This window comes from Polypterus senegalus, chromosome 4 (assembly GCF_016835505.1).
Source record: "Polypterus senegalus isolate Bchr_013 chromosome 4, ASM1683550v1, whole genome shotgun sequence".
Lineage (NCBI taxonomy): Eukaryota > Metazoa > Chordata > Cladistia > Polypteriformes > Polypteridae > Polypterus > Polypterus senegalus.
In genome coordinates this window covers 88306897-88333991 of record NC_053157.1, presented here as the reverse complement: position 1 = coordinate 88333991, position 27095 = coordinate 88306897, and the positions used below count along the sequence as shown (strand labels likewise).

The following is a 27095-nucleotide window of genomic DNA, read 5'->3' as shown; positions in this document are numbered from 1 at the left end:
TTAATAATTCCCACTTTCAGTGGCATGTTTGCACCATTACCAGGCAAGTCCAATCCAATCCATGATGATATTACGTATTTGGCAGGCCTACAGTTTACACAAATTTAGACTTCGGGAGTTTGGATTTTCGGAGCCTAATTGGAGGCACAATATGGCCTAATCCGCCTTACAGAGAAATGAACATTCCCAAATTTGATTACCTTTTTGGTGTGCCATAGTGGACATGAACAAAAGAAGTTTTGAAGGACATCACATGAATAATGTAAATATAAATCCATCCATCCAGTATCCAACCTGCTATATCCTAACTACAGGGTCACGGGGGTCTGCTGGAGCCAATCCCAGCCAACACAGGGCGCAAGGCAGGAAACAAACCCTGGGCAGGGCACACTAGGGACAGTTTTGAATCGCCAATCCACCTAACCTGCATGTCTTTGGACTATGGGAGGAAACTGGAGCACCCAAAGGAAACCCACGCAGACACAGGGAGAACAAGCAAACTCCACACAGGGAGGACCTGGGAAGCAAACCCAAGTCTCCTAAAATGCAAGGCAGCAGTGCTACCCACTGCGCCACCATGCCGCCCTAAATATACAATATTATCGTAAATAATTGTTACTTTTGAAACAATTGTAAGGTACTTTGGTTTGATGTCAACAGTTTTCGAAGTTCGAACTCGTAAACGGCAAATCATAGCAATTCTGTTGTTAAGTTATGGTCTACAGTAATTGGCAAATGCTAAATATTTGAAAAATTTGACACTTTTTATAAACTTAATTCACTTGATTGTAATCATTCTGTAACAATATAATGGTGCATGGAATCGCTAAATCAGTGGTTCCCAAACTTGGCCCTGGGGACGCCCTGTGGCTGCAGGCTTTTGTTCCAACCACACTCACAATCAGTGATAATAACTGATCTCATTAAATTAACTTTTAATTAACATTTTTGTATATAATGTCCTGTTTGGTGATTGTTAAATGTTAGTATAGCGCTGCTTCCTCGCAGTTAGGAGACCTGGGTTCGCTTCCCGGGTTCTCCCTGCGTGGAGTTTGCATGTTCTCCCCGTGTCTGCGTGGGTTTCCTCCGGATGCTCCGGTTTCCTCCCACAGTCCAAAGACATGCAGGTTAGGTGCATTGGTGATTCTAAATTGTCCCTAGTGTTTGCTTGATGTGTGTGTGTGGGGGGGGGTGTGTGAGCGCCCTGTGATGGGCTGGCGCCCTGCCCAGGGTTTGTTTCCTGCCTTCTGCCCTGTGCTGGCTAGGACTGGCTCCAGCAGACCCCCATGACGCTGTAGTTAGGATATAGCGGGTTGGATAGTGGATAAATGTTAGTAACAAAGCTGGTCGGTCTGGTCTGTAAATATGGAGTCTGTGTCTTTAAACATGTTTGCACACATGCGGAGGGGCTTGTGGGATTTGTAGTTTGCAGCTGTAGGCGCTGCTTAAAACCGGAAGAGAAGGATGTGGCGGGACTTTTTGACTTTTCCATTTTCCACCAATTTCATCATCGGCTGCACCCAAAAAAAACAAACTTGATTGAACTGGATGTACACGGCGGAGGAGGATTTTGCACAGCCATCAGATCTGGGGACATTGGTGGGTACTTCTTTTCCTACCAATTCCTGTATGCAGTTGCTTTTTTATGATGAGGCGCGCGTCAGAAGATCATTCAGCGTCTGGGCTCTGGTGGTAGGACTGTGTTCATTATCAGTTTTTAGAGAAAGCAGTTTACAAAAAGGCATTATTCTACCAGAGCTTTCCAACTGTTTACATTTCAGGATTCACACTCATCACTTACAGTAAAGATTTTTTTGGGACTGTATCGTCCGGGGTTTTGTTCGTGGCGTTCGTTTTATATTTTTGTCATTATCTTTCTTTGCTGTATTTAAATATATTATATTGTTGCTTAATGTTTTTACTTTATTTGGACATTTTTGGTGTGTGTTGTTAATATTCGGGTGTTGGCTGGAAAATACTCCTGAGCGTGGGTGTTGGCCTGATTCCAACCATCCCTCATTTTACAAGCGTTTCGGCTAAATCTTTTGTCAATCTTGGCAAACTCCAAGAAGTCGGAGTTCGCTACAGATTTTGCAGTCCGAACAGGGACGTGAAGGCACTATATTTGCACTTCTTACCATTATTTCTATTTCAAGCAAATAGCCCGTTTATTATAATGTCGACAGGGAGTATTGTTTCCGCTAGTTTGAATGCCTTGCATGTGAATGACAGCAGTGTGGATGATCTGCATGTGTCGGTCAGGGCACATCAAGAAGTGGAGGAAATAGAGAGCCTGGTCGAACCACTGTACATATCCACCCCGAAGACACCTCCGAAAGAAGATTTCAACGGGCTCTCCGTGGACTGACCTGTGTGATCGGCTGGATACCCAAAAACCGAAAGCACAATTGTTGGCGAGTAAGCATTCCTTTTCTTATGTCCATGTGTCCACAGCGCTGATTAAAGAATATGTGGACTCGCGGATCGCGAAAATGGAACGTAATATCGTGGAGTGCTTGTAGCGTCTGGATCAGCAGTGTGATATGGAACTGCAAACTGCGGTGCAGCGCTACCTGCATGCGTTCAGTCAGCAGGTAGGCCTACATTGCGTGTCATCGAAGGATTGCGCTGGGGTCATTCCGTATTTTCCGCTTTTCCTGCCGCTGCTTATTGACCGAGTAGTCGAACCTTTTGAGGCTGGCAGAGCAGTTGGGACTTCTGAACGCTGCTCGGAAGGGTCCAGCGCGCTGTTGATGGCAGGCGGAAAAGAATGTTTAGGACTGGGCTTAATTTTGTGCTGCTTTTTCGGAGGCTTTCCTGCCAGGAGACTATAAAACAGAAGTGGAGGAACAGTTGATGGCAAGCAGACCGGGTCAGACGCAATCGATTAGTGACTTTGCTTAAAGTAAAATTCTGGTATGGCTGAAGAAAAGAGTAGTGTATGTAACCCGAGGCTGCATGGCATTATGAGAATAGCGTCCTTGATAGAAAATGACCGGGCCTAGATGACGATCCCCTGGTGTTAAAATAAAGACCCTGGGTGCAAGGCAACAATGGTCCTAAACCTAGTAAATTCAAGGATCGTTCAGGCAGTGCAGCGCTTACCAGCGTTGGAGCAGACATTCCGTTTTTCGTTGTCCAGCAAGTGTTAGATGTATTACCGGGGATGCAGTCCTGGACACAGGCAGCACCTTTACCCTGATAAGTTTAGGGTTTTGCGCGGAAAATACCAAATCTGAACGAAAGCTCACCATTTGAGGCATATTGATATTCGTATAATTAGTTGTGATTACTTCTTTAAGTTCTTTCTTTAACCTATTGCATCATCTCATTAACATCTCGTTCGTTGCTACTGAAATCGGACACAATGGAGCTACAGTTCAGTTAAAGAAGCTGTCGGCGTTGCTGCAAAGTACTGATAAACTTAACGAGCTGAGAGCTGAACTTGAATTTGTATCTGTTCACTGCCAGCCAATTATGAACACTATGATTTATTTTGAGGCACAGTCATTCATGGCTGTCGATGTCTACAACAAAGTGTCTGACTTGCTGTCTTGCCAGAAATCGTCCGGATTTCCAGTTGCAACCAGCAGCTGTGAAGATACAAAGCACAATGCTTCTGCTAAACTTGAAGAATATTTTGTGGGAACCAAACAGCCGGCAATATACCTATTCAGATCTGTGAGAATATTTGATCCACGACAGCTACCACTCTTATCGAAGAATTTTGCTGATCATGCACGATCAATGCCAACAATGATGGCTGCAGCAGATGAATGGCAAGCTTATCTGGACATAGCATCTTGTAAAGTAATTCCAGCTGATATCACTGCTTTTTGGCGTGCCTTAGAGGACAGACTACCTCGCTTAGCAGATCTTGCTAAAGTTTACATTGCGTTGCCGATCTCTTCTGTTGATGTGGAACTTTCGTTCCCAAAATATGGATCGGTGTTGTCACCACTGCGATATTCTTTGCCTCAAGAAAACCTACGAATTTACAGTGCCGTTTTCTTCAACAATAAATAAACAATAACTTTAGACACATTATTCGATAGTTTGTTGAGAATAATATTATGCCTACATATGTTTCAGCATCGTTTGCCTAAAGCAAATCTGTGGATTAAAATGTGCGGATGTGAACGCTTTGATATACCTATTTGATTATTACGAATTATGATTGATTATTATTAAGGATTAAGAATAAGAAAAATTGCATTTATTTTGCTTGCGAATTAGTCTTATGGAGTTCTGGTAGTGCATTTGCAGTGCCGCGGTACGCCGCTGAATTAAAAAAAAAAAACATGCCGCGGAATTTATGATTTCTTGCCGCGGTAAATCGTGGACCCTACTGATAAGACACAGTTAGTGGGATCAAATTAAACCTCCCCGCGAGCTTCTGCAAAGGTCTATGACAGTAAAATTCTTCTTGGCTGAAGGGTGAGTGTATGGTCATGTGGGCAGGGTCTCACTTTGGTTTACTGTAATCTACACTCGTCTCATGCATGTGCATGTCCTAGAGGATGCACACCTGGCCATGGCGCTTCTTCTTCAGGGACTAAATTCCATCATAGTCACATGAGTGGTTATTAATCCAAAACAGAAGGAATACACTTTGTCAGGGTGTAAAGGATTAAGGAGAAGGGGCAAGAAAATCTGTATAGGCCAGTGGTATGTTTTTATTATGCTTGAATAGTAGAGGATGTCAGCCCAGTTGAGTCCAGCATTAGTTTATTGCCTTCCAAAGTCCAGCATGGATGGAGAGACTTGGTCATATGAATGTGGTGTGTCATCAAATCCACACTGTTGATGAGAGGTCCCTGTTCGTCACAGAGCTTGTAATGTCTCTCGTTACCAGAAGAGGCTAATTGCAGACTGAGATAAGAGGATGCTGGTACTTGACATCCTGGAGCCCTCTTCCTTAATCTACACATCGCCGGTGGTGTTAATCCCAAAATCTGATGGCAACTACCTATTTTGTGTGGTCTATAAAGGTATTAATGCCAAAACCCACCACTATAATTACCCCATGCCTCTGGTTCATGAAATCCTGGAATCCCTGAGAGCAGTGGTCTTCACTTCATCGGGTTTGCAATCTGGATATTGGCAGATGTGCATGGGACAGGACCGTGTGATGAAGACAGTGGTCATCTCCCCCATTTCCATGTCATGCCATTTCGAATAAAATATGATGCAGCAACATTTCAATGGAAATCTAGGAGCAAGTGCCAAGGGAGCAGATTAGGAAGATCTGCTTTGTTTATATAGATGACATCATTGTCTACTCCCTGACTATCCATTGCTACCTTTAGGACCTCGGCATCACCTTTTAATGGCTCAGACAGGCCTGACTTGCACTGAACATAAATTGTCACTTCCTACAGACCCAGATCTCCTTCCTAGGACATTTGTTGTCAGCTGAAAGAGCCGAGTTTTGCAATGCATATCAATAATAGCACCAGGAGAGATTTCGAGAGTTGATGTCATGGGATCATGGCTTTGGAGCACGAAGACCTTTCTGATGGTGGTGGTGGATTATTTCACCAAATGGGTATTACTATTTGATTTACGCAATGTAAAAACAGAGCGGCTTTGTTCCATCCTAAAGTATGATACAGTATCTTTACCTAATGTTGTGTGGTAAGGAGTATTGTTTAAGACCGAGGCCCACAGTTTACCAGCACAGTTATAGGAGACTTTTTCAAGAAGTTGGGGGGGGTGCACCATAAGAAGACCACTGTCTATCACCTCCAAACCATCCTGATTGAGCAAGTTAACTAGACTCTAAAGCCAATAATTGCATTCTTTGCTGGGGATCACCATCAGGAATGGGATCAGTGGCTCCCTAAGCTCCACCTCACTCTTAACACTGTGAAGCATGAAGTAACAGATGAGATCCCTGTGGTTTTGTTTCTGGATCAACAAATTCTGGTTCTCCTTGAAAGAATCATTTACATATAATGATTCCATATAAAAGTCCTTTACCATCTTGTATTGCCGAAGAAACTGGTTCAGGAGAGCATGATGAGATGTCAAGGTAGGAGGACAAGGCATAAAATAAGAGACATTGATCTGTAAAATGCATTGACGGAGACCTGGTCTGATTGTTCACTCATTCTCTCTCCAATGCCACATCATAATTTTCTGCTAAGCTTGAGCCAGCTAAAATCATTAATCATTCTGGCCCTATGAACTACCTCATAATAATTACATACTGATACAAGAGAGAAACGGATTAATGTGGCCAACATTTTGTTTGTGGTGTTCATTTTGTATTTTTGTCAATGCCTTTTTCTGGTGTGTGTTGTTAATATATGTGTGTTGGGGCAGAAAATACTCTTGGGCTTAGTTGTTGGCCTGATTCCATCCATCCCTCAGTTTATGAGCATATTGGCTAAATCTGTTGGCAACCTTGGCACCCTCCCAGAACTCAGAGTTCACTATTGAATATCACGAGAATCTCAACTAAAAAGGCATCGCCTTCATGTTCTCTTTTCCTACTTCTTCCCATTGTAGATGACCATGAGTCTATTAACAAAGATTTGCAGAGGCACCTGACAGTCCCAGAACCAGACTGAAATAACAGTATCTGAATAGAAATGAGAAAATAGTAATGTTGGGTTGTCAAAGTTTTGTAATTTAACGCTATAGCAGTTTACCCCTGAATTGCTAAAGACTGGCGAGGCACAGCACAGGTTAATTTGATAGCCAAGAAAACATTTGTTTCAATAGTTGCTGACTTCAGCAGATAGGCAGGCGAGTTTGAATTATGATAGAATACCCATGTAATGTTTTTCTAGGGACTAAAGACAAAAGAGGCGTTAAATACAGGAAATTGTCAATAATTTCTTAGAATCCCATTTGTACAGGTTTGGGTTTGTCTTTATATTTTCACAGCAGTTTTTATTAAAAGCAGTTTTTATTATAATAAAGTTTGAAGTGTCCTGATTTGGTGTATATAGTATGAGTAAACAGCATCTGTCTGATAAAACTGATTCATTAATTTTGCATGTGTGGAGCAGATTCAGGATAGACCTCTGTACTTATATGAGATTTGGACCAGTCACAATTTGTGCAGTCCTAAAAAAAAAAATTAGAGACAAAATCACAATAGGCAAGAAACTTGCTTTTGCAGTTTTTGCCATCTATGTTGACATGTCTGAATCATAAGCACTACTATTATATCTCAAAACTTTATCATCCTTTTTGTTTATGTACATACAGTATATGAGAGTGTAGCTGTACTAGCATAGTGTAAAACCTATTTATTAAAACAGGGATTATGGTACAATGGTAAGTTCTTCTGTTTCGGTTGCATCCAGCATTTATAAACCTATGTTCACTGGCCAACTCTTACATTCCTCTTTCTTTGTGCTTTTTACTTCATCAGACATTCCATCCTTGTTGTGGACAGCATGTTGCACAGATGCACAAATGTGTATTGCTTGCTTTACTATCCTATGCTGTCTACTTGCCATTGTTCATCGCATTCCCACCCTCTTGTGGATTCTGGATGACATAATGCCTGGCAAAGGCACAGATGCCAGATGGACAGACCTCTTATTGCTTTATATATTGTCATGCTTGTGAACATGGGAGACGGCTTAAGAGCTTTGGTGATGGTAATTACCTGCTGAACCAGGGATTGGCACCGTGGTCTTAATGCCTTTTCTCTTTCTCCCTGTGCAAAATGGAAGACTGATGGCCACTCTACCACTAACATCACCTTCATTGTCTGCCATCCTGGACTGGCTTCTTTCTACCAAATGACTATATAATGCCTAAACCAGCCATCTTGTTCTCAGTTCTCTTCTGAACTTGTGTCTGGAAAGACATTACCGCAAAATACTGCACGTTGCTTTTTTGTGCATTCTTTCAAATTATATGGGGTCAACAAGGTGGTTCCCCAGCTCTTTCACTTTGTGGTGTGTTCTTTTTTGTGTAGTAAATGCATTTACAGTATACAGTGTTTATGAAGAAATGCCAAACTTATCCTTTAAGGGCGCGCACTAAATAAAACTAGACTGAAGTGACAATGTTAAAAGTTTTGGCTGAGGCCCATGGATGGCCCTGCTGCTGTCTTAAAGTCCCAGCGTTGTTGGTAAATTCCATTCTTTGGCCTGCACATTTTCTCAATTTTGTTTTTCACACGGTCCTCATGTGTGAGAATTATGGTTTTCTCCTAGAGCTCAAAAATGTGAACATTAGGTTGATTGTCGTTTTTTTCAATTGGCACAATTTCAGTGAGTGTGCTCTGTGATAGACTGGTGATCTACTCAAGTTTATTTCCTGCTTTGTACATAGTGCTGTGAGGATAGGTTCCAACCCCCCGAAGCCCCAGGCTGAATTAACTGGATTCAGAAAGTGGACTGAAGGGAGGAAATAAAAAATTGCACATCACATACAATAGATACCTTTGCTTTTATTCAAAATCTACAAATGTATTTGTGCACTTTAATGTCATTGGGAAAATGTTTAAACTAGAAATGTAATTGTACTAAAGCTTTTATTTCAGTTATATCAACATTGTCATCAGGGTGAACAGACTGAAGTGCTTATTGCTAGTCATTTTTTAGAATCTTCAAATAATCAGTTGAGATTTTTATATAGAATCTTGCATAGGAAACGTATTGAAGCCCAGTTGCCTAGAGGGCCTGGTTGCTTTAGGCTTCCAAGTTATTTCATTTTTGTGCCAAAAGTTTTATTGTGCTTTTTTTTGATAAATTTGAAGCTGCTAGTATGGGTGACTATGTGCAATGTACTTTAAATATGATCAAGCAGCGCATTTCAGTGTTGCATCTAGGATTATACTGCAATGGAGGCAAGCTGTGACAGCTTAATCTTTGAGATCACTTCAGTTGTTTTATAAGCATTGTGCTTTTTGCCGCATAGAGTACAATGCAGGAATTTTATGCAGTAGGGTAAACAGTGACAGCATCATATCCCTCTGGTGGTCTCATCCTGGACCTGGCATGGGTTTCACAGTACAGCTGCCCATCCACAAAGAAGTAGCCCTTCTGTTTAAGGTTCACGTTGCAGTCAGAGCATACAAAACACTCTGGGTGGCGAAACTTATCTCGTGCCTTGACAACAGTCCCACTGTTTTAAAAAATAAAAGAGAAACACATTTAATGAAATAAATATTTAGTGAATTATGAGAAACTGAAAAAATATTTATTTTCTTTTACAGAATTTCAAAGTAAAAGGCATTTGATTGTCTGATTTGTCCTGTTCAGTAATTCATTAGGAAAGCCCTTGCCTGATTTGTGATATGGGTGGTGTTGATGGATGCATAGAATGCATTACTGTAATAGGGGCACATGTAATCTAGATTAGCCTGTAAGAAATGTAATTTACAGTGGATTCAAAAAGTATTCAGACTCCTTACTTTATCACATTTTTCTGTGTTGCAGCCTTTTGCTAAAATCATTTAAATTAATTTTCTCTCCCACGTCAAGCACCTTTCAATACCCCAGAAATGCTGAGCAAAAACAAAGCATAGCTTTAGAATTTTTTGCATATTTATTCAAAATCTAAAACAATAATGTCACATTTGACACAAGTATTCAGATCTTTCACTCAGTATTTAGTTGAAGCACCTGTGGCAGCGATCACAGCCTGAGTCATCTTGGGTAAGATGCGACAAGCTTTACACACCTGGATTTGGGAATTTTCGGCCATTCCTCTTTGCAGATCCTCTCAAGCTCCATTAGGTTGTATGAAGATCATTAGTGGACTGCTATTTTCAGGTCCCTTCAGAGGTGTTTAATTGAGTTCAAGTCTGTGTTCTTTCTTGGTGATTCAAGGGCATCCCCACAGTTGTACCCAAGTCATTCCAGTGCTCTCTTTGCTTTGTGCTTAGGGTCATTGTTCTATTGAAAGGTGAACCTTTGGCCCAGTCCAAGGTCCAGAGTGTTCTGAAGCAAGTTTTCATTAAGAACATTTCTTTACAGTACTTTGATTCATTAAGCTTTCCCTCAACCTTATTTATTCTCCCTGTTTCTGTCTCTAATATTAAATAAAGCATGATAGTATGCACAGGTCTTGAATGGTGCCTGGTTTCGTCCAGGCATGACACTAATCTTGGTGTCATTAGGCTGGAGAATCTTTGCTCTTGCAGTACAGAATCCTTTAGGTACCTTTTTGCAAACTCCCTGTGTCTTTTACTGAAAAGAAGATTCTGTCTGGATAATCTGTCATGAAACTATGATCAGTGGAGTGTTGCAGTAAAAATTGTCCTTGAAGTTTACCCCATCTCCAGACCATCAGGTTCTTGGTTACTTCTTTTACCATGGCCTTGCTCTGTTCTAGAAATAGTCATGGTTGTTCCAAACTTCTTCCATTTAAGTATTATGAAGGTAACTGTGCTCTTGGGAAACTTAACAGCTGCAGGAATTTTTTTGTAGTTTCCTCCAGATCTGTTCCTCAACATAATCCTGTCTAAGCTATGCACGCAATTCCTTTGTTAATGTGATATTTCCATTTTTTTTATCTTTGATAAATTTGGAAACATTTATAAAATCCTGTTTTCACTTGGTCATTTTTGTGTTTTGAGTGTTGATTGTTGAGTGTAAAGAATTAATTGAAATTATTTTAGCACTGAACTGCAACATAGTGAAATGTGAAAAAAGTGAATGGGGTCTGAATAGTTTCTGAACCCACTGTATACTTAGTGATAGGGTTTTAGGACTGTTGCCTGAAGAATCTGTAGACCTGAATTCATGTGAGACATGGTCTGTGGCAGTAACCATGCTGAACCTGGCCATGAGAGAACTAGGGTGAGATTTGTGATTAAACTGACCAAGCAGTAAGTCCAGGTAATTTTAGTTTTGCATCAAATCATTCAAGTGATCCCAGATGCTCTACTTACACTATACCATTTCCACACTTGTCACACAGTGGAAGCTTCTGCACACTCGTCACGCTTCCAGCTGGCTTTGTCACTGGTGCTTTGACACTTCTAATGCCAACTGGGCGAGAGCCTGTTGAGAAAGGAATGCAGAATCAGCTTTAGCATTTTGTATTGTGTATGTGAGGGCTCTAATTTTTACTGTACTGTACTTTTGATCTGCTTTTCCTGCCAGGTTTAACAGACCAATCCACTGTTTCTCAGGCAGAGATACACAGGTAGATTAGACACCTATAGTTCTGAGGATTTTGATTTACTAGCAGAGGTGGACGTGCACAGCAAAGTTTGTCTAGCAATTGTGAAATACCAACAGCAGGAGCAAAACTTTGTAAACTCTCATATACATTATAAAATAGAGGAGAGGTTAGGAGCATGAGCTGATACAGCGCATTGCCGCACCCACCACATGAAACCAATTCAGGACCCCAGATCCAGTGTATCTCTACCAAAATTCTGGAGCAACTCTGAGGTAAGCTGATATGTATAATCCCTCTATGTCTGTGGTCTTCCCCTGGTATTCCACCATGGACTGTAGCAGGTTACAGCCACTTTGGGCAATTTTCAAATTGCATCTAAATTACCTCAGACCGCCTTATCTGGCATCTGTAAATCTGGAGAAGAAGCATTTCTACTCAGGTTATTCCTGTATTGTTGCACTCTCTCTTCAAATAGAGATTGAGCTCTGCTAGTCTTTTCCTCATTTCAGGTGTTTGAACTTTTGACCTAATATTTTCAGTAACAGAGCTTATTGAACACAGTTGTTTAATGTTGGTTTGGGTCAACCATTAAATTGAAAGCTTTGTCCAGCTCCTGTTCCACTATCTTGACCATAATGTCTGCAAAATTGATGCTCCTGCCATGCTTTTTTTTTTTTTTTAAGCGAATCTTATGATTATTTCTTCCATCACTTGTGAACAGGATTCTATGGTTCTTAAACTTTTTATTTCGTTATTATTTTGCTTGATAAATTTAATAGGGGAGAAAAAGCCTGAATAATCTAGATAACTTACCAGATTCATCCTGCACAAATTCCTGCAGTGCTCGGAAGGATCCTGATTGTCGAGGCTCATGATGTTGTTCTTCGTCTTCCTGTAGCATCTTGTATACATGGGATTGCTCTATTGATGACAGGGGCTCTGAACTGTAAAAATATAATCAGATTCATACATAAATCTTTGTTTTAATTTATGTGGCAAATATATTTCACTTTGGGTTTGCAAATTACTAAACTAATTTCAACATTTCAATAATTTACATTTAACTTTCTAACTAGTTTTATCTTAATTTATAAATAATTTGCTTTCATTAACTAAATAAGATTTCAAGAAAAGACTCTAATGATAGTTATTATTGTTGAGATGTTTTCTATTTTAAAATGTAAGTGATAAGTTTCATGCTTCAATACCATTATAAGCAAAAATGTGTATACCCCCATTTTTATGGAGAAATCCATCTGTAAAAGCAATGGATCTCTCAACCCTAATGCCTATTAGATAACTGTTTTTGCCATAACGTTTATAGCAGCATTATAGCGTTATGCTCCTCACAGTCCACTTATCACTTGGTTTTCTTTGAATGCATGTGTCATCAATAAGTGACATAAACTATGACAAAATGAAAGGCAAGATGTTACTGAAAGACGTGTGTGAGCAAAAGTCAGGAAAGTGCATGGAAGCCTTGGGACTAGAAGTCAAACCGAACACTTGGAAATAAGCATTGAGAAGTGATCAGAGGTAGATTAGACACCTGTAGTTCTGGGGATTTGAATTTACTAGCAGAGGTGGATGTGCACAGCAAAGTTTGTCTAGCAATTGTGAAATACCAGCAGCAGGAGCAAAGCTTTGTAAACTCTCATGTACATTATAAAATAGAGGAGAGGTTAGGAGCATGCGCTGATACAGCGCATTGCCGCACCCACCACATACAACTAATTCAGGACCTGAGTGCAGCTATGCAACGGGTGACACCTCCGCACCACACTAGTTCTGATAGAATGGAACCAGTGTGAGGTTTTTTATGGTGGCTGGAGTGCCAATATTACCACCAACCCCCGGGTTTTTCCCTGCAGGGCTGGATGCAGATTAATGTCATACCCAGAATGGAGCAATTGCAGGTTAAGGGTCTTGCTCAAGGTCCCAACGGAGTAGAGTCACTTTTGGCATTTACAGGATTCGAACTGGCAACCTTCCGATTGCCAGCACAGAACCTGTATAATAAAAATTATAATTATAATAATTATAATTATAAAATAGAAAAGTTTTTTCTCATATTCATTTTAGTTAATTACATTATCTCTAAATTGCTAAATATTTTTATAAACTTCCATATTTTAATATATTTACATATAGTTCTTGAGATGGAGAGAGAGATGGGGAGATTGCAAAACTGGAATCCTAATTACATTTATCCAGAATATGACATCACTTGAGGTGGTTTTTTTTTTTTTTTTTGGGTGGTTTGTCCATGGAGCTAGATGTGCCTTGAAAATAGTGCAGTCTCAGAGATATTTTTTTACATTGTGTTGTTCCATTGTAGTTTAAAACCTGTGCTTCTCTGGTCTAAAATTATATTACTTCAGAGAATACAGTTTTTGATGGATTCCATCTCTGTGTGAATCTCTTTACTTGAAATTAAGTTAGGATACATACCCTATCATTCTTGATAAGGTCTTGCATTATGGCACAGGTATCTGGGAGGGAGGAGAACAAAAAACTTTGAAGTGTTGCTAAAAGAGCATTTTAAATTTACCAGGGATCTGATTAGCACAAGTTTTGCATATGGTACAGTTCAATCCAGGCATTGGTGCCAAAAATAAATTTGATGCACCACTCAGCTGTCTTGTTTGGTATATGTAACAAGACAGCCGAGTGGTTGAAGAGAAGATTGGCTAAATTGCATTTGCATGTGAATGGAATGCATGATCAGTTGAGGCAATTTCCTCATTGACACTCTGCAGGGTGTAACTAGGGCACCGGTGCCCATGATGATATAAAAGGAACCAGAGTGGGTTAGAGGGGAAATCGAAAGAAAGCAAGCATCAAGAAAGGCAGAATTGGGAGTGTGAACCAGTGCATTGGTGAGGAGGCAGAATACTTGGTGGCATGATAAGGGTAATGGCTCTCTAAAGGAGAATCATCTCTGTTGAGCAGTATGTAGGATTGAGAGGAATTTGGTGGACTCCTAGGGAACCTGATGGCACATGGAAGACAGCGGTCTGACTATGAGTGTACCAATGGCAGGTGAAAGGTGATGGTAAGGACTGTTTCCATCTCCATCTGGCAGCATGACAGAGAGAAAAATATGTGGTGAGCTGGGTGGAAAGGCAAAAATACAAAGCCCAGTGACTGCATGGTTTCATTATTGAAGTTTAATGGCTGAATGAACTTACTTATTGCTAGTTTTAATCTCTGCGATTGCATGATTTTTATCGACGATAATTTGAGACTGCACTGTACTTTGTTTGCACTTTAAACTAGGTGAATAAAAGCACTGTATGCACCATTTTGCACCAGCTCTTGTTGTGTGTCCTCATTCACCCTAGCCCATCTCAGTTTTATGACAATCGATGTCTTGGGTTTAGCTGCAGGCAACCCAGGCATTGCTGTGACTGAAAAAATGTTTATACAATATGATGAATGAAAATCATAGACTCTAAGTGAAAAAGGGGTGAAAGTTTGAATAGTGTTTTTTTATTTTTTAATTACTAGCTATATGTTTACAGACTTATTATTGTCATATGTGCACAGGACCACGAGCACTGTTACCTGTATGTGCTAATCAGCATGTCGCCGCTCTCCAGCAGTATGATAGCAAGTAGATGTGCCCTACCTTGAAATTTAATTTATGTGCATTATATTTATATATATAAAAAAAAAAAAAAAGTTCAATCCAATTCACAGCTCCAGAGCTAATCCTGGAAGCAGTGGATACAAGACAGGAATCAAACTTGGAGAGGAAACTAGTCCAACATTGGGCCTATTTACTCTTATGCTGGGACAGTTTAGATTGAGAAGTTAATCTAACATGGACATCTTTGGGAATGTGGGAGGAGTACAATCTCTGGGGGATAACCCAAATAAACGAAGGGAGAAGCCATGAGGAGCAGGGAACCACAATTGACAAAAAGCTTTAGTTGACATTGTTTTTGACAATTTCAGAAGATGAAAACAAATATATTAAGAAGATTTCTGAATTTTAAAAAAATCAGCACAGGTATGTAGTGCTTCCTGCCCATTACCAAAGTTATGCAACACTTTTTTTAAAGGCAGACTTCATAATTTAATGGCAGTTAAAGTTGCATGATGTGGACAATCTCATTAAGATGACTAATGTCACTGTAGCTATCATGATTCATCTTATTCCATTCCTTTCAGAAGAATGCAGAGAAAACTAGGGTATAACAGGGTAGATGTAATTTGTTCTCCTGAACAATTGATTCTAAAGCACATATTCAGAAGAACAAATAAGTTGCCCTTAAACTACACTCTTAAAAATAAAGGTGCCAAAGGGGAAACATTTTTGGTTCCAAAAAGAGCCAACCACACAAGTTCCAGAAATAACCTTTATTTAGATTTGCAGCAGGCTCCATACAGTAAACAACAATGAACCAATGGTAACAGATTTGTAACGGAGTTTCTTGATTTTAAAAGAACGCAATAGCACGCAATAACACTGGCTAAATCCAGGTTTTCTTAATCTGTTAGTGTCCTGCTAGGTTGCTCTTCTACGCTTTAAGTAGTTAATTATTTTTCGACATATTAGAAAGTTTTTCAAAGCAGAAAGAATCAACTTCATATGCAAAATATCCTTCCCAGAATAAAATGGTGCTTTGTCAAGCAATAGTTCTATGTAGAACCATATAACGCTGTTAAGAACCATAAAGTGCCATTAAAGAACCATTATTTTTAAGAGTGCAGTCTGGACCATAGTCTATTATTGATACATAGCAAAAGAATTACCTTTTATTGCATTTTTCTCCTACAGTAGCAGACACCTGACCTTGCAATGTATTCAGAATATTGGTGTCTGAATATAGTGACATAGGAGAGTTAAATTGTGTATGCTGAATCTTGACCCCTGGAAACTGTGCACCCCAGGTCTTCTGAGGAATCATTTTAGAAGTAGGTTTTAGATCAGGAGGGGAAATGATGGCTGCCACAGAAGAAGCAGTGTATCCAGACCCTCCTGTGAGGCCACTGCACTTCCACCATTCAGCACAAAAAAATTGGAATGACAAAAACAAAACAAAAGAGCAGCAGCAGCATGACATGAACAGGGACGAAACAAAGATGAGAAAAGATGGAATAATACAAGTTAGTTAGCAATGATTGGGTAAACTGAAAATGGATGTGTTTCTATCAGAGAATTAACATGAAACTGCATGCAGTTGGTTCTTTTTCAGTAACACTTTATAATAAATATACATAACATTTCCGTGACTTCTACAACATGCCAAACTGAATTCAATTTGCATGTTGATATTTTATTGGTATATTATACTATACCATACATCAGTATATTGTCACTATTCTTCTCAAATATTTGTATTCAGTACAGGTTCTTTTAAAGTGTATTACCTTATAAAGTGTTACATTTATTTACTCCATTCTCTTTAGGATTTAAATCATGCTTCAGATGTATCAATGCCCATACATTCATAGCCAAAATATTTCAAGCTTAAAAAACTCCTTTACTCTGATAATTTCAGTTAATCCTATTCTAGTAAATAAATTAAAAAGACAAGTGTAGACACTTTAAAAACAAAAGAAAATCACTAAATCTCTTTCAATTAAAATGTAATTCAATTTATTCTTATGAAGTGTACTTCAACTTATAAGCCAAACTTTATAATAACTTTGCTGCAGCACTACTTAAATGGCCTACAAATCCCAGCAGCCCCAGTACTATTACACCTTTGGGCAGACCCGCGCAGCGGTTGCTTGGAAGATTACGTACTCCCTTTAAAAAGGAGTCAAAGATGCGGAAAAGGATCAGGATCACGTGTCCGTTTGTGTTTACGCTTCACACTCTGTTGGATTACAAATACTACCACCGCCATGGGTTACAGGTGTTTCTGGATTTATGTGCCTGCTTGATTTCATAATTGTTGAATATGTCTTTTTCTGTGGAGTGCTGTTAATCACATGAAATCTTCACACAACCTGGTAGGACAAAACTATACATTTAATTCGGAAGGTTATTCATTCTACTCACCATCATCATCTGCACCTGCTGTGTTTAGACTGTGTTGTGTTAATTGTTTATCAAATGGTGCCTTGTGTAGCATTCGGTTTTATTTGTTCATTGTTTGTTAACTAATTTTTGCTGCCAAATTTGGTTGGGGTTTTACATACATGTTAATTGGTCATTGATTGTTTTTGTTTTTTTCATTTAGGCAATATATTCCTTCCCTATTGCTCGTCACTGTTTCTGAATGAGCAAACCGTGTCAAGGCTAGGTGTGTTCCTGGGGTCCACACAAAAAACGGAAGCCATTTTTAAACATTGGGAATATGAGTGGCTCATCCCAATGCTACAACATAATTTAATTGACACAAATAATAATTTATAACGCACTGCTATAGAAAACCACTCTGCATAGCAACAAAAAATTAAATGAAACTGGTATCTAACTTGAAATGGCACTGGATAGCAGATATGCTCATAATCTGTCTATCACTGACTTCTTGAAAGGTGACTAACATTGCTTTTTTGTTTTCTTTTGGAACCTAGCAGTATTTATTTTCAGAGCAAAGTCCTGCCTTTTCTATGTTGTTGATGTGATGGTGGTGTTTAGGCACTTTTTAGTGGGTTCAGTGTAATAAAGGGTGTCCGAATGGATAAAATGTATAAAAAAAAAAAATGTGTAGTACATTTCAGGCCAGTGGCAGTTTTTCAAATCTCTGAACTGTAGTTCAAATGAGTATATTATTTTCTGCATTTAATCTAAAAACAGAACTCCACAATACCAATTGGCTTTAGATTGATATCAGCTTTGAGTAATTAATTGTCTTTATAACATTATTCATTACAAGCATCAGTTGCTGTGGCCTCCATTAGGCTGTGCTATAGTGCCCAGCCTTTCCACAAATAGGAGTATTGTTATAGCTTGTACAGGTAAATTTAATTATTTTGGACCCCCTACTATTTGCTGCTCTCTTCTAACACCAGCATAAGAAAATTGGTACTAAAATTGGTCCAACTAACAACTTTTGCTTGAGCGTAACATAGTCAAATGATTGGTCAAGTCATAAGGTAATACAATGTACGATACAGGCATCTGACCTAAAGAAACTTTCCAGGGAAGTGGATTAAAACAAATCATTCAACCATAAAAATCATCGGACTTGTCATTATATGACTTAAAATATGCTGGTTAAAAAAGTTAAAACAAGTATGATATTTGACATAACGCATCATTTTTAGGCAGTCCCATTGTATATGACCTACACATAATAAAAATGACAAATGTACCATAGTAAACCTTCTAAATCATCAGGGGCTGAGACATCAAAATCACAGCACTTTATATGAGTTGTGGTTGGGTGACATGCTTAAACCTAATGAAGATAATTCCATGCATAGAAGAGGTGACCAAAGCCTTCCAGGACTTGGCCTACATTTGAAAAAATAATGTGGAAAGCTTTCATCCTCCTAGATATTGTTAGATTGTCTCTGGAAGCCTGTAACTATGGTGCTTTTGAGCTCTACCTTCAACATTCTTATGCATGGTTGAAATGTTGTTAAACCTCTTTCCTTTCAGCTTTATTTATTTTATTTTTTTTTGGGGAACAGGAAAAAAACTGCATTTGTTAAGTTTAGATTAAAATCAAGGGTATGGAATAATAAGATTTTTGTTTTTTTCCTCCTCCAAAATTCTTGAATGGAGTCAGCAGTGTATAAAGGAGTGTTGTTGTCATCATCATGGAACTAAGAAGTAGTATGCCGAAATTTAAGACTAGCTTGTTTCAGGGAATTGGCAATATTGCTTTTGCTTCAGCACTGTTCAATGTCTGCATATCAAGGCTTTTTAGAGTTAAACTCTTATAAGTCTTAAAACATCTCAATCAATTTTTATATGGCAGATTGTTTTGTAAATGCCCCAAGATGTTTTTAATTCAAATTATGATAAATACTTATTCCCATACAAATGTAAGAACTTACTACCCTTCTTTTAAAGAAGGTGATTTTTTTCTTTCCCAAAATATCTGATCTATTATGTAAACAAAATTTCTGATCTAGTATGGTATTTTGTAAAGTGTAAAATATGTTTTTACTATTTTAATTTTGAAGTATTGTGCATTATTTCATGTCCTACTCTGACCTAGTTTAATTTTTTAAAGTCCACCACCATTTTGTGTGTTTTTTTTTTTTTTTATATGTAATTGTTTCTATGGTTTTTCTAGGTCAGCTCAACTGGAATTATGTAAGGTAAAAATAACTTTTGTGCACTTTCTAGTTGTCCAAGATTATGGATTTCTAAAATTACTTTCTCACACTTTCTTCGTTCAACTTCCTGGCTTTAGATTAATTTTTCAGATTTCTTTTGACAATGAATTAGGTATTTTTCCTGGCTTTGAGTGCTTTGTTTGATTTGTCTGATTATAAGTTTGCATGTTTTGACTACTTTTCATCTTCCAGTCCCTTTCTTATTTGAAGCATCTGCCCTTACCCTTACTCTGGCAAAACAGTTTTTAGCAAGAGATGCACTTCTTGACCTAGTAATATTTCTTTTATGTTATGAAGCTGCAGGAAACCAGCTTTACAATGCAGAATACATGCTACATGGCAAAACCCAAAAGCACACTAGCACAAGTAACCTGCTTGAGGATGTGGCTACAAATGGCTTTGGTCTGATGTTAAACTTGTGCTCGAAGTAGCCTAGATCCTGTAAGATATAAAGGTTAAATTTCTGTTAGTGGATGAAATGACAAAGTTAGGATCATGGGAAAGCCACTGTTATTTTTGCTCACAGAAAGTGCTCCTCTGTTTTGTTCTGTTGCCTTACTTTATGCTGAATGACAAATTTAGAAATGTTGGACACATAAAAGACTTAAACCTCAAGAGCTGTGCTTCTGGACACCAAAATGTATTATGGCATGTGGTTTGAACAGACAGACGGGCTAATAAAATGCTGCAACTCACCCTTCTGGTTTGTCATGGATGAGGCCTCGGAGCTGTCCTTGAAGTGCATCCTGGATATTGCTGGCAGAGTACAGGCCTATGGGAGAGTTGTACGTCGAGCTGACCACCTGTCTCTTATCATCAATGTTGGCTGCTGCCACAAATGGTTGGGCTCTTCTATTATGAGCAGTACCAATTGGTTTAACCTCCTGTACATAAAGCCGGACAGAGACACACAAAGCTGCATGCTATGGTCAAAACAATACTGGCTGAGATGACTGTAAATTATGTGCCTTACTGATGATTTAGCACAACTTTTATTACCAAATATTTTTGTCCAACTTATTTTCTTGTTGACAACACTATATAAAAATGACAGCAATTCACCATACAGTTCAGAAATAAAATTAGATTTTAAAAAGAGGTTGGTTATAATTCATATCCATAAATGGTGTATATTGTTAATGACTGTTTTTATTTTTTTTGGATATTTGGAGTTCTGATATTTTTCTATTACATTAACATTCTGTAAGTTATTATATTGTAGTGCAATTTTATTTATAAGCCTACAAGTACAAAGCCAAGAGCTCCTGTGGCTAGTGACATGGGTCAATGACATTAGACATATATATCTATTAGCAATTTGCTGTAGAAAGGCACAATGAAAGTGTGTCAATGAAGGTGTGAGTTGGCAAGTATAGGTATAAAAATGCACACAGCTAGTACATTTATTTAATAATACAATTGAAATGTATGTATAGCAAATTTCATTTGAGTTAAAGGGTACCTGTTGTGTGCAGTCCTTCACAACAGTTTTAAAAGCAGCACCCATTTATAGTAGTTACTGATTTTAGTTATTGCAGGTGTCAGGGGAGTTTGTCTTGTTTTGGATGTAGTCATGAATATTACGGTTTCTGTAAACACTGACATACAGTATATACATTTTAGGCTGAAATATTGGGTTCTTTTTGTAGAAGAGATGCATATTTATTTATTTTGTCAAAATGCTTTTTAACAATGTGCTATTCAAACAGATTCTATAGCAAGTGCTGTTTATATTTCTCTTGTTGCTTCAAATCGTATAGCACTTCGGGCAATATCCTTAAAGAGGTAGTCTCACTTACTGCACACAGATCATATACATGGTAAAGACATTACTTTTGAGACATTAATACACCAATATAAAATAAAATTTTCCATTTACTTTTGTGATATAACATGCTTTACATATAAAAGTATTCACAAGCTCTTTAAAAGCAGCAGGATTGTCAACACAAGGCACACAGCTTACAATATAGGTAATAACAATTTACTATTAAGGGATTGATCATTTTTTGCAATTGTCCACTAAATTAAATACCCACACTTTTGTCCGTAGTAACTCTCTGAGATGGAAAGATCAGCCCTTTAGTTGTTCACTTGCCTTAGCTGTGCTTGTTCTTCCTGCATACATTTGTCACTGAGATGTTCACCATGAAAACTGTTAGATTTCCCTCAACCAGTTTAATAACCATTTTCTGGGTCTACTCTATTTGGCTAGTTGTCCCCAAAATTTTGAGGATATTGAAGCAGAATTTTTTTGGCTAGGTGCCCTTCCTGTTGCCAACCTTCTTTAGTAATCTCTTGCAACAAACAAGAGGGACAATGATTGTTTTCTAACCCTGGTTACTGGGAGATGCATTAATTCATATCTGAAATACATTTGTTCTCGGGTATTATTGAGAAGAATAAAGAGCATTGCTCACAGTAATGTGTGTTGTAGTAGTGTCACAAGGTTCTTATTCATAAAATACCTGTCACATAGCTGTAACATCATTACTTTGTAATTATAAAAGATGTTGGCTCTCATAGTCCAGAATTTAAGTTTTAAGTGTTTAGTGGTAATTAAGGAAAAAACATCAAATGAGTGTTAGTAAATTTTGATCTCCCTTTTTGTTAAAAATTTCTGGTTTTGTTTTGAACTTTAACTGTTTTTTAAATCTGTATTTTGTGTTTTTATCCCAGCCTGATTACTTAGAAAGACCATTCATTTCCAAGTCTTATTCACAAGATTTAGTAGTTTGGGCTGGCCAAATGGGCGAAGCGGATGGGGGAGAAGTATTGGCCAATTTTTATTTGGCTTTCATGATGAACACCGTTAAAAAAAATTGGATAGCATGAGTTGTACAGCACAGTGATGTGTTGACAGATTAAGTGATGTGGTTTGAATATGAACCTAGAGGCTTGTAATTAACACATTTAAAATACTGAGCCGCTTGGCTATGCTGCAGTTTTCATAACCTAAAAGTCATGTACTTTACCCCAGTATTCTTGCTACTAAACATGCTCTATATTCTGCTCAAGGCAAACAAAGAATATAATGTACATATATTTAATCATATACTTTTTATAAGCAGACTTATAATGACATTGCCAAGGCATTCTGGCAATAAACATTACATGTCACAAGTACAGCTCCTGAGGTGTTATCTTTTTATTTGTGAGAATTGGTCCAATCGCAACAGAAAAATGCAAAAATGCTTTATTGTGTATATTTTTTGCACATTTCACAATATAAATGTAAATCCACTTGAAAATGATTTCATCTTTTGCATAAAATTACACATTTAACTTCATTGGCTCTCAGTGGCTTTCTCTATTATTCCATATTTCAACTCAGAAAATGAATATTACTTTATTTTTTAATTGGACCTTGAATTTGAATCCTATTACATTTTTTTGTTAATTTGTTATCCAACTCTCATGAAAGTCAGGTGTATTGAATTCTTGGTAATTTTATAACTATAGTAGTATCACATATTTGATGGACTGTTCATGCAATGTGCCTAATTCCCTCATTTCTGCAGAAAGCAATACTGGCAGGTATCGTTGAGAAATTATTTTAGGATATATTGTTCCCAACACTGCACTTAGAATATTTTATGTATTGTTACAAATGAAATGTAACCTACTTAGGAACTTCCATGTACACTGGAATGGGTACTGATATATATATATATAGTATATATATATACAGTATGGAAATAGATTTATTTAGTTTCATACAATCACCTGAACACTAGCTAGCTGCAAGAAATTCAGTTGCATTACTAGCTACTCAATACCCACATTGCTGCCTAAACAAACACCCCAGAGTGCAATTAAATGAAGTAAAAACAAAATGCAGGAGTCATTAGTGGAAGTTTCAGTTTGGCACTCATTAAAAAAAAAAACCAAAAAAACCCAGGTCTGTTGATATTTTTGTAATGATTTCCAAAAACTCTGTCAGATCGCTCAATATAATGTCATCCTGATGCCTTTAGGGTGATGATTTCATTGAGAAAATTTGAGACTCCTGGTTTTTTTTTTTAACACTATCACAGACCTAATTATAGCTTATATACTGTACATGAAATAGTATTAACTGGCTAAGTGAGCATTGGTGGTCTTGTGTTCTCCCATTTGACTTATTTCCAGATTTTGCTTAATATATTCCCAAATTCTGATTCATTTATCAAACTGATGAATCCTAAATTCCTCCTTGACAGCAGGAGAGAGATCTTTTCATTACTCTGTTATGAATGAATGAATGAATACTGTATGTTTTCTGAACCCACTTATTACGATATAGGGTTACACTGGAACAAAGATTTTTTTCATGTACTACTGGGTACAAGTCAGGAATCCGTCCCATATGGAGAAACTCTGCTAAACCAGGCCAATTTGCAGTCAGTCAGTCAATCAATCAAAAGTATGCCTCTTTGGAATATGGGAGGAAAAAAATTCCCAGAACACTGCACGCTGATATAGAATGTCTAAACCAACCTATGTGTTACCATGTTCCCTTTTTATATTATTATTATATATGCACAGTTAATAGATCTGTGCTTATGTATGTAAATGTATGGTTTTACACTTTCATATTTGTAAATCTTTGTAAGTATACTTTAATATTGACTGTGGAGAACAGCAGTATACAAGAATACCCTGAAATGAAAATTGAGTTGAAGTTTAAGTGCTTGATAACTGCGGCTGATGACATCTTTGCCCCAGAACTCTAAACCAAAATCAACTTGACCTCAACTTGACCCCTCATAAAGCATCACAAGGTTATCGGGGTGAATCTCTTAGAAAAGTCTCTGTTATTTAATTTTTTATTGATCTGTCCAGCATTTTTACATAAGACCTTAAGCATGCTTTGCTGCTACTTTAGTTGTTTCAATGACCACATCTACAGTATGCCAGTACTGTACCTGCTTTCAGATACATTTGTATCCCTGATATGCCCAAGTGTTTCCTTTACTTTGTCAGTTATCTGTATCACTGTGTGTAATTTGGTGATGTGTTAGTACTATGGTGAGCAAGGACCTTAACGTGAAAATTGCTCCAGGGGCGCTATACAATGACTGACCTTGCGCTCTGACAAGCAAAAGACATGTGAAAAGACAATTTAAGGACAAACTATAGCTCCCTGTCACCCTGTGATAAAAAAGTGGGTTCAGAAAATGAACAAATGCATGATAAATTTAACTTTGTGTTAATATACAACCTTCTTTACTTTTTGTCGTAAAATAACTTGTAAAATTTATCACACTATACTGTATGTTCCTACTAAGAAGAGGATTGGCAATTGTTGCCTTAAAAGTTAAGGTACAGAATATTGTCTGGTTGGTATACGTAGTGCAGATTTCTATAAAGGTTATGTTTTAATTTTCTTGTAGTTTTATTGTGATATTTAAGATGAATGAGTTTTATGCCTTTGGTATGAGCCAATAGAAGTAGTGCCTCCTCAATAGTATACCCCCTTTAAGTAACTGCCTATGGGGGAATATTTCAATCAAAAATTCAGCAACTAAATATATGCACAAATACAGTATATAAAAGTCCTGTGAAATGTGAGCATAAATAAATAAACATGTAATGAAATGTAAGCATAAATAAACGTGTCAAGAAATGTGAGCATAAATAAATAAATAAATGTTTTCTGAAATATTTTTTTCTTGCTGTTTTATTTATTTCATTTTGCAGTAATATTCCTGCAAATGCTTCATGAAATATGGCTTAAAATAAAACTGTCAGTATCACCTGTTAAAGGCAGAGTGGGTGGGCTCTAGCACATGCTGTGTTTTGATTGGTAAGTTGTCTACAGAATCTACAGAAAACTATTTACCAATCAAAACACTATGTACTAGAGCCCACTCTCAAATTTAACAAGTGATACTGAGTTTTATTTCAAGCCATATTTCATGATGCATTTGGAGGAATATTACGGGAAAAATGAAATAAATACAGTGGTGTGAAAAACTATTTGCCCCCTTCCTGATTTCTTATTCTTTTGCATGTTTGTCACACAAAATGTTTCTGATCATCAAACACATTTAACCATTAGTCAAATATAACACAAGTAAACACAAAATGCAGTTTTTAAATGATGGTTTTATTATTTAGGGAGAAAAAATCCAAACCTACATGGCCCTGTGTGAAAAAGTAATTGCCCCCTTGTTAAAAAATAACCTAACTGTGGTGTATCACACCTGAGTTCAATTTCCGTAGCCACCCCCAGGCCTGATTACTGCCACACCTGTTTCAATCAAGAAATCACTTAAATAGGAGCTGCCTGACACAGAGAAGTAGACCAAAAGCACCTCAAAAGCTAGACATCATGCCAAGATCCAAAGAAATTCAGGAACAAATGAGAACAGAAGTAATTGAGATCTATCAGTCTGGTAAAGGTTATAAAGCCATTTCTAAAGCTTTGGGACTCCAGCGAATCACAGTGAGAGCCATTATCCACAAATGGCAAAAACATGGAACAGTGGTAAACCTTCCCAGGAGTGGCCGGCCAACCAAAATTACCCCAAGAGCGCAGAGACGACTCATCCGAGAGGTCACAAAAGACCCCAGGACAACGTCTAAAGAACTGCAGGCCTCACTTGCCTCAATTAAGGTCAGTGTTCACGACTCCACCATAAGAAAGAGACTGGGCAAAAACGGCCTGCATTGCAGATTTCCAAGACGCAAACCACTGTTAAGCAAAAAGAACATTGGGGCTCGTCTCAATTTTGCTAAGAAACATCTCAATGATTGCCAAGACTTTTGGGAAAATACCTTGTGGACTGATGAGACAAAAGTTGAACTTTTTGGAAGGCAAATGTCCAGTTACATCTGGCGTAAAAGGAACACAGCATTTCAAAAAAAGAACATCATACCAACAGTAAAATATGGTGGTGGTAGTGTGATGGTCTGGGGTTGTTTTGCTGCTTCAGGACCTGGAAGGTTTGCTGTGATAGATGGAACCATGAATTCTACTGTCTACCAAAAAATCCTGAAGGAGAATGTCCGGCCATCTGTTCGTCAACTCAAGCTGAAGCGATCTTGGGTGCTGCAACCGGACAATGACCCAAAACACACCAGCAAATCCACCTCTGAATGGCTGAAGAAAAACAAAATGAAGACTTTGGAGTGGCCTAGTCAAAGTCCTGACCTGAATCCAATTGAGATGCTATGGCATGACCTTAAAAAGACGGTTCATGCTAGAAAACCCTCAAATAAAGCTGAATTACAACAATTCTGCAAAGATGAGTGGGCCAAAATTCCTCCAGAGCGCTGTAAAAGACTCATTGCAAGTTATCGCAAACGCTTGATTGCAGTTATTGCTGCTAAGGGTGGCCCAACCAGTTATTAGGTTCAGGGGGCAATTACTTTTTGACACAGGGCCATGTAGGTTTGGATTTTTTTTCTCCCTAAATAATAAAAACCATCATTTAAAAACTGCATTTTGTGTTTACTTGTGTTTATATTTGACTAATGGTTAAATGTATTTGATGATCAGAAACATTTTGTGTGACAAACATGCAAAATAATAAGAAATCAGGAAGGGGCAAATATTTTTTCACACCACTGTATATAAGCCACAAAAAAATGTATTTTGTAACAATTTTTTCATTTATGCTCATAATTCTTGACACATTTATCTATTTATGGTTACGTTTCATGATACATTATTTATGCTAACATTTCACAATACCTTTATTTGTGCATTTATTTTTTTATTTCTTTCTTTGTTTATTTTTGTCAGAAATATTCCT

General features: G+C 37.9%; 1 protein-coding gene and 1 long non-coding RNA gene across 4 annotated transcripts in view; one reads left to right on the top strand and one right to left on the bottom strand.

Annotated features, from left to right (window-relative positions):
* The first annotated feature begins 1496 nt into the window (after window positions 1-1496).
* Window positions 1497-27095, top strand: part of LOC120527503 — a 96890-nt gene continuing 71291 nt past the window's right edge. The window contains exon 1 of the long non-coding RNA XR_005633348.1: window positions 1497-1599. This is a non-coding gene — a long non-coding RNA (uncharacterized LOC120527503). The remainder of the gene's footprint in view (window positions 1600-27095) is intronic.
* The window catches only part of LOC120527502 (PDZ and LIM domain protein 3-like), a 58795-nt gene continuing 40099 nt past the window's right edge, over window positions 8400-27095 (bottom strand). Inside the window, exons 4-8 of one of the 3 annotated variants that reach the window (XM_039750988.1) lie at window positions 19725-19792; window positions 15865-16101; window positions 11917-12047; window positions 10868-10979; window positions 8400-9096 (exon numbers count right to left, since the gene is read on the bottom strand). In XM_039750988.1, the coding sequence (XP_039606922.1) occupies window positions 8907-9096; window positions 10868-10979; window positions 11917-12047; window positions 15865-16101; window positions 19725-19792 (738 nt within the window). In that variant the 3' untranslated portion in view covers window positions 8400-8906. Of the gene's footprint in view, window positions 9097-10867; window positions 10980-11916; window positions 12048-15864; window positions 16102-19724; window positions 19793-20049; window positions 20238-27095 lie in introns of all 3 variants that reach the window. The other 2 variants (XM_039750990.1, XM_039750989.1) reach the window with 2 other exon arrangements.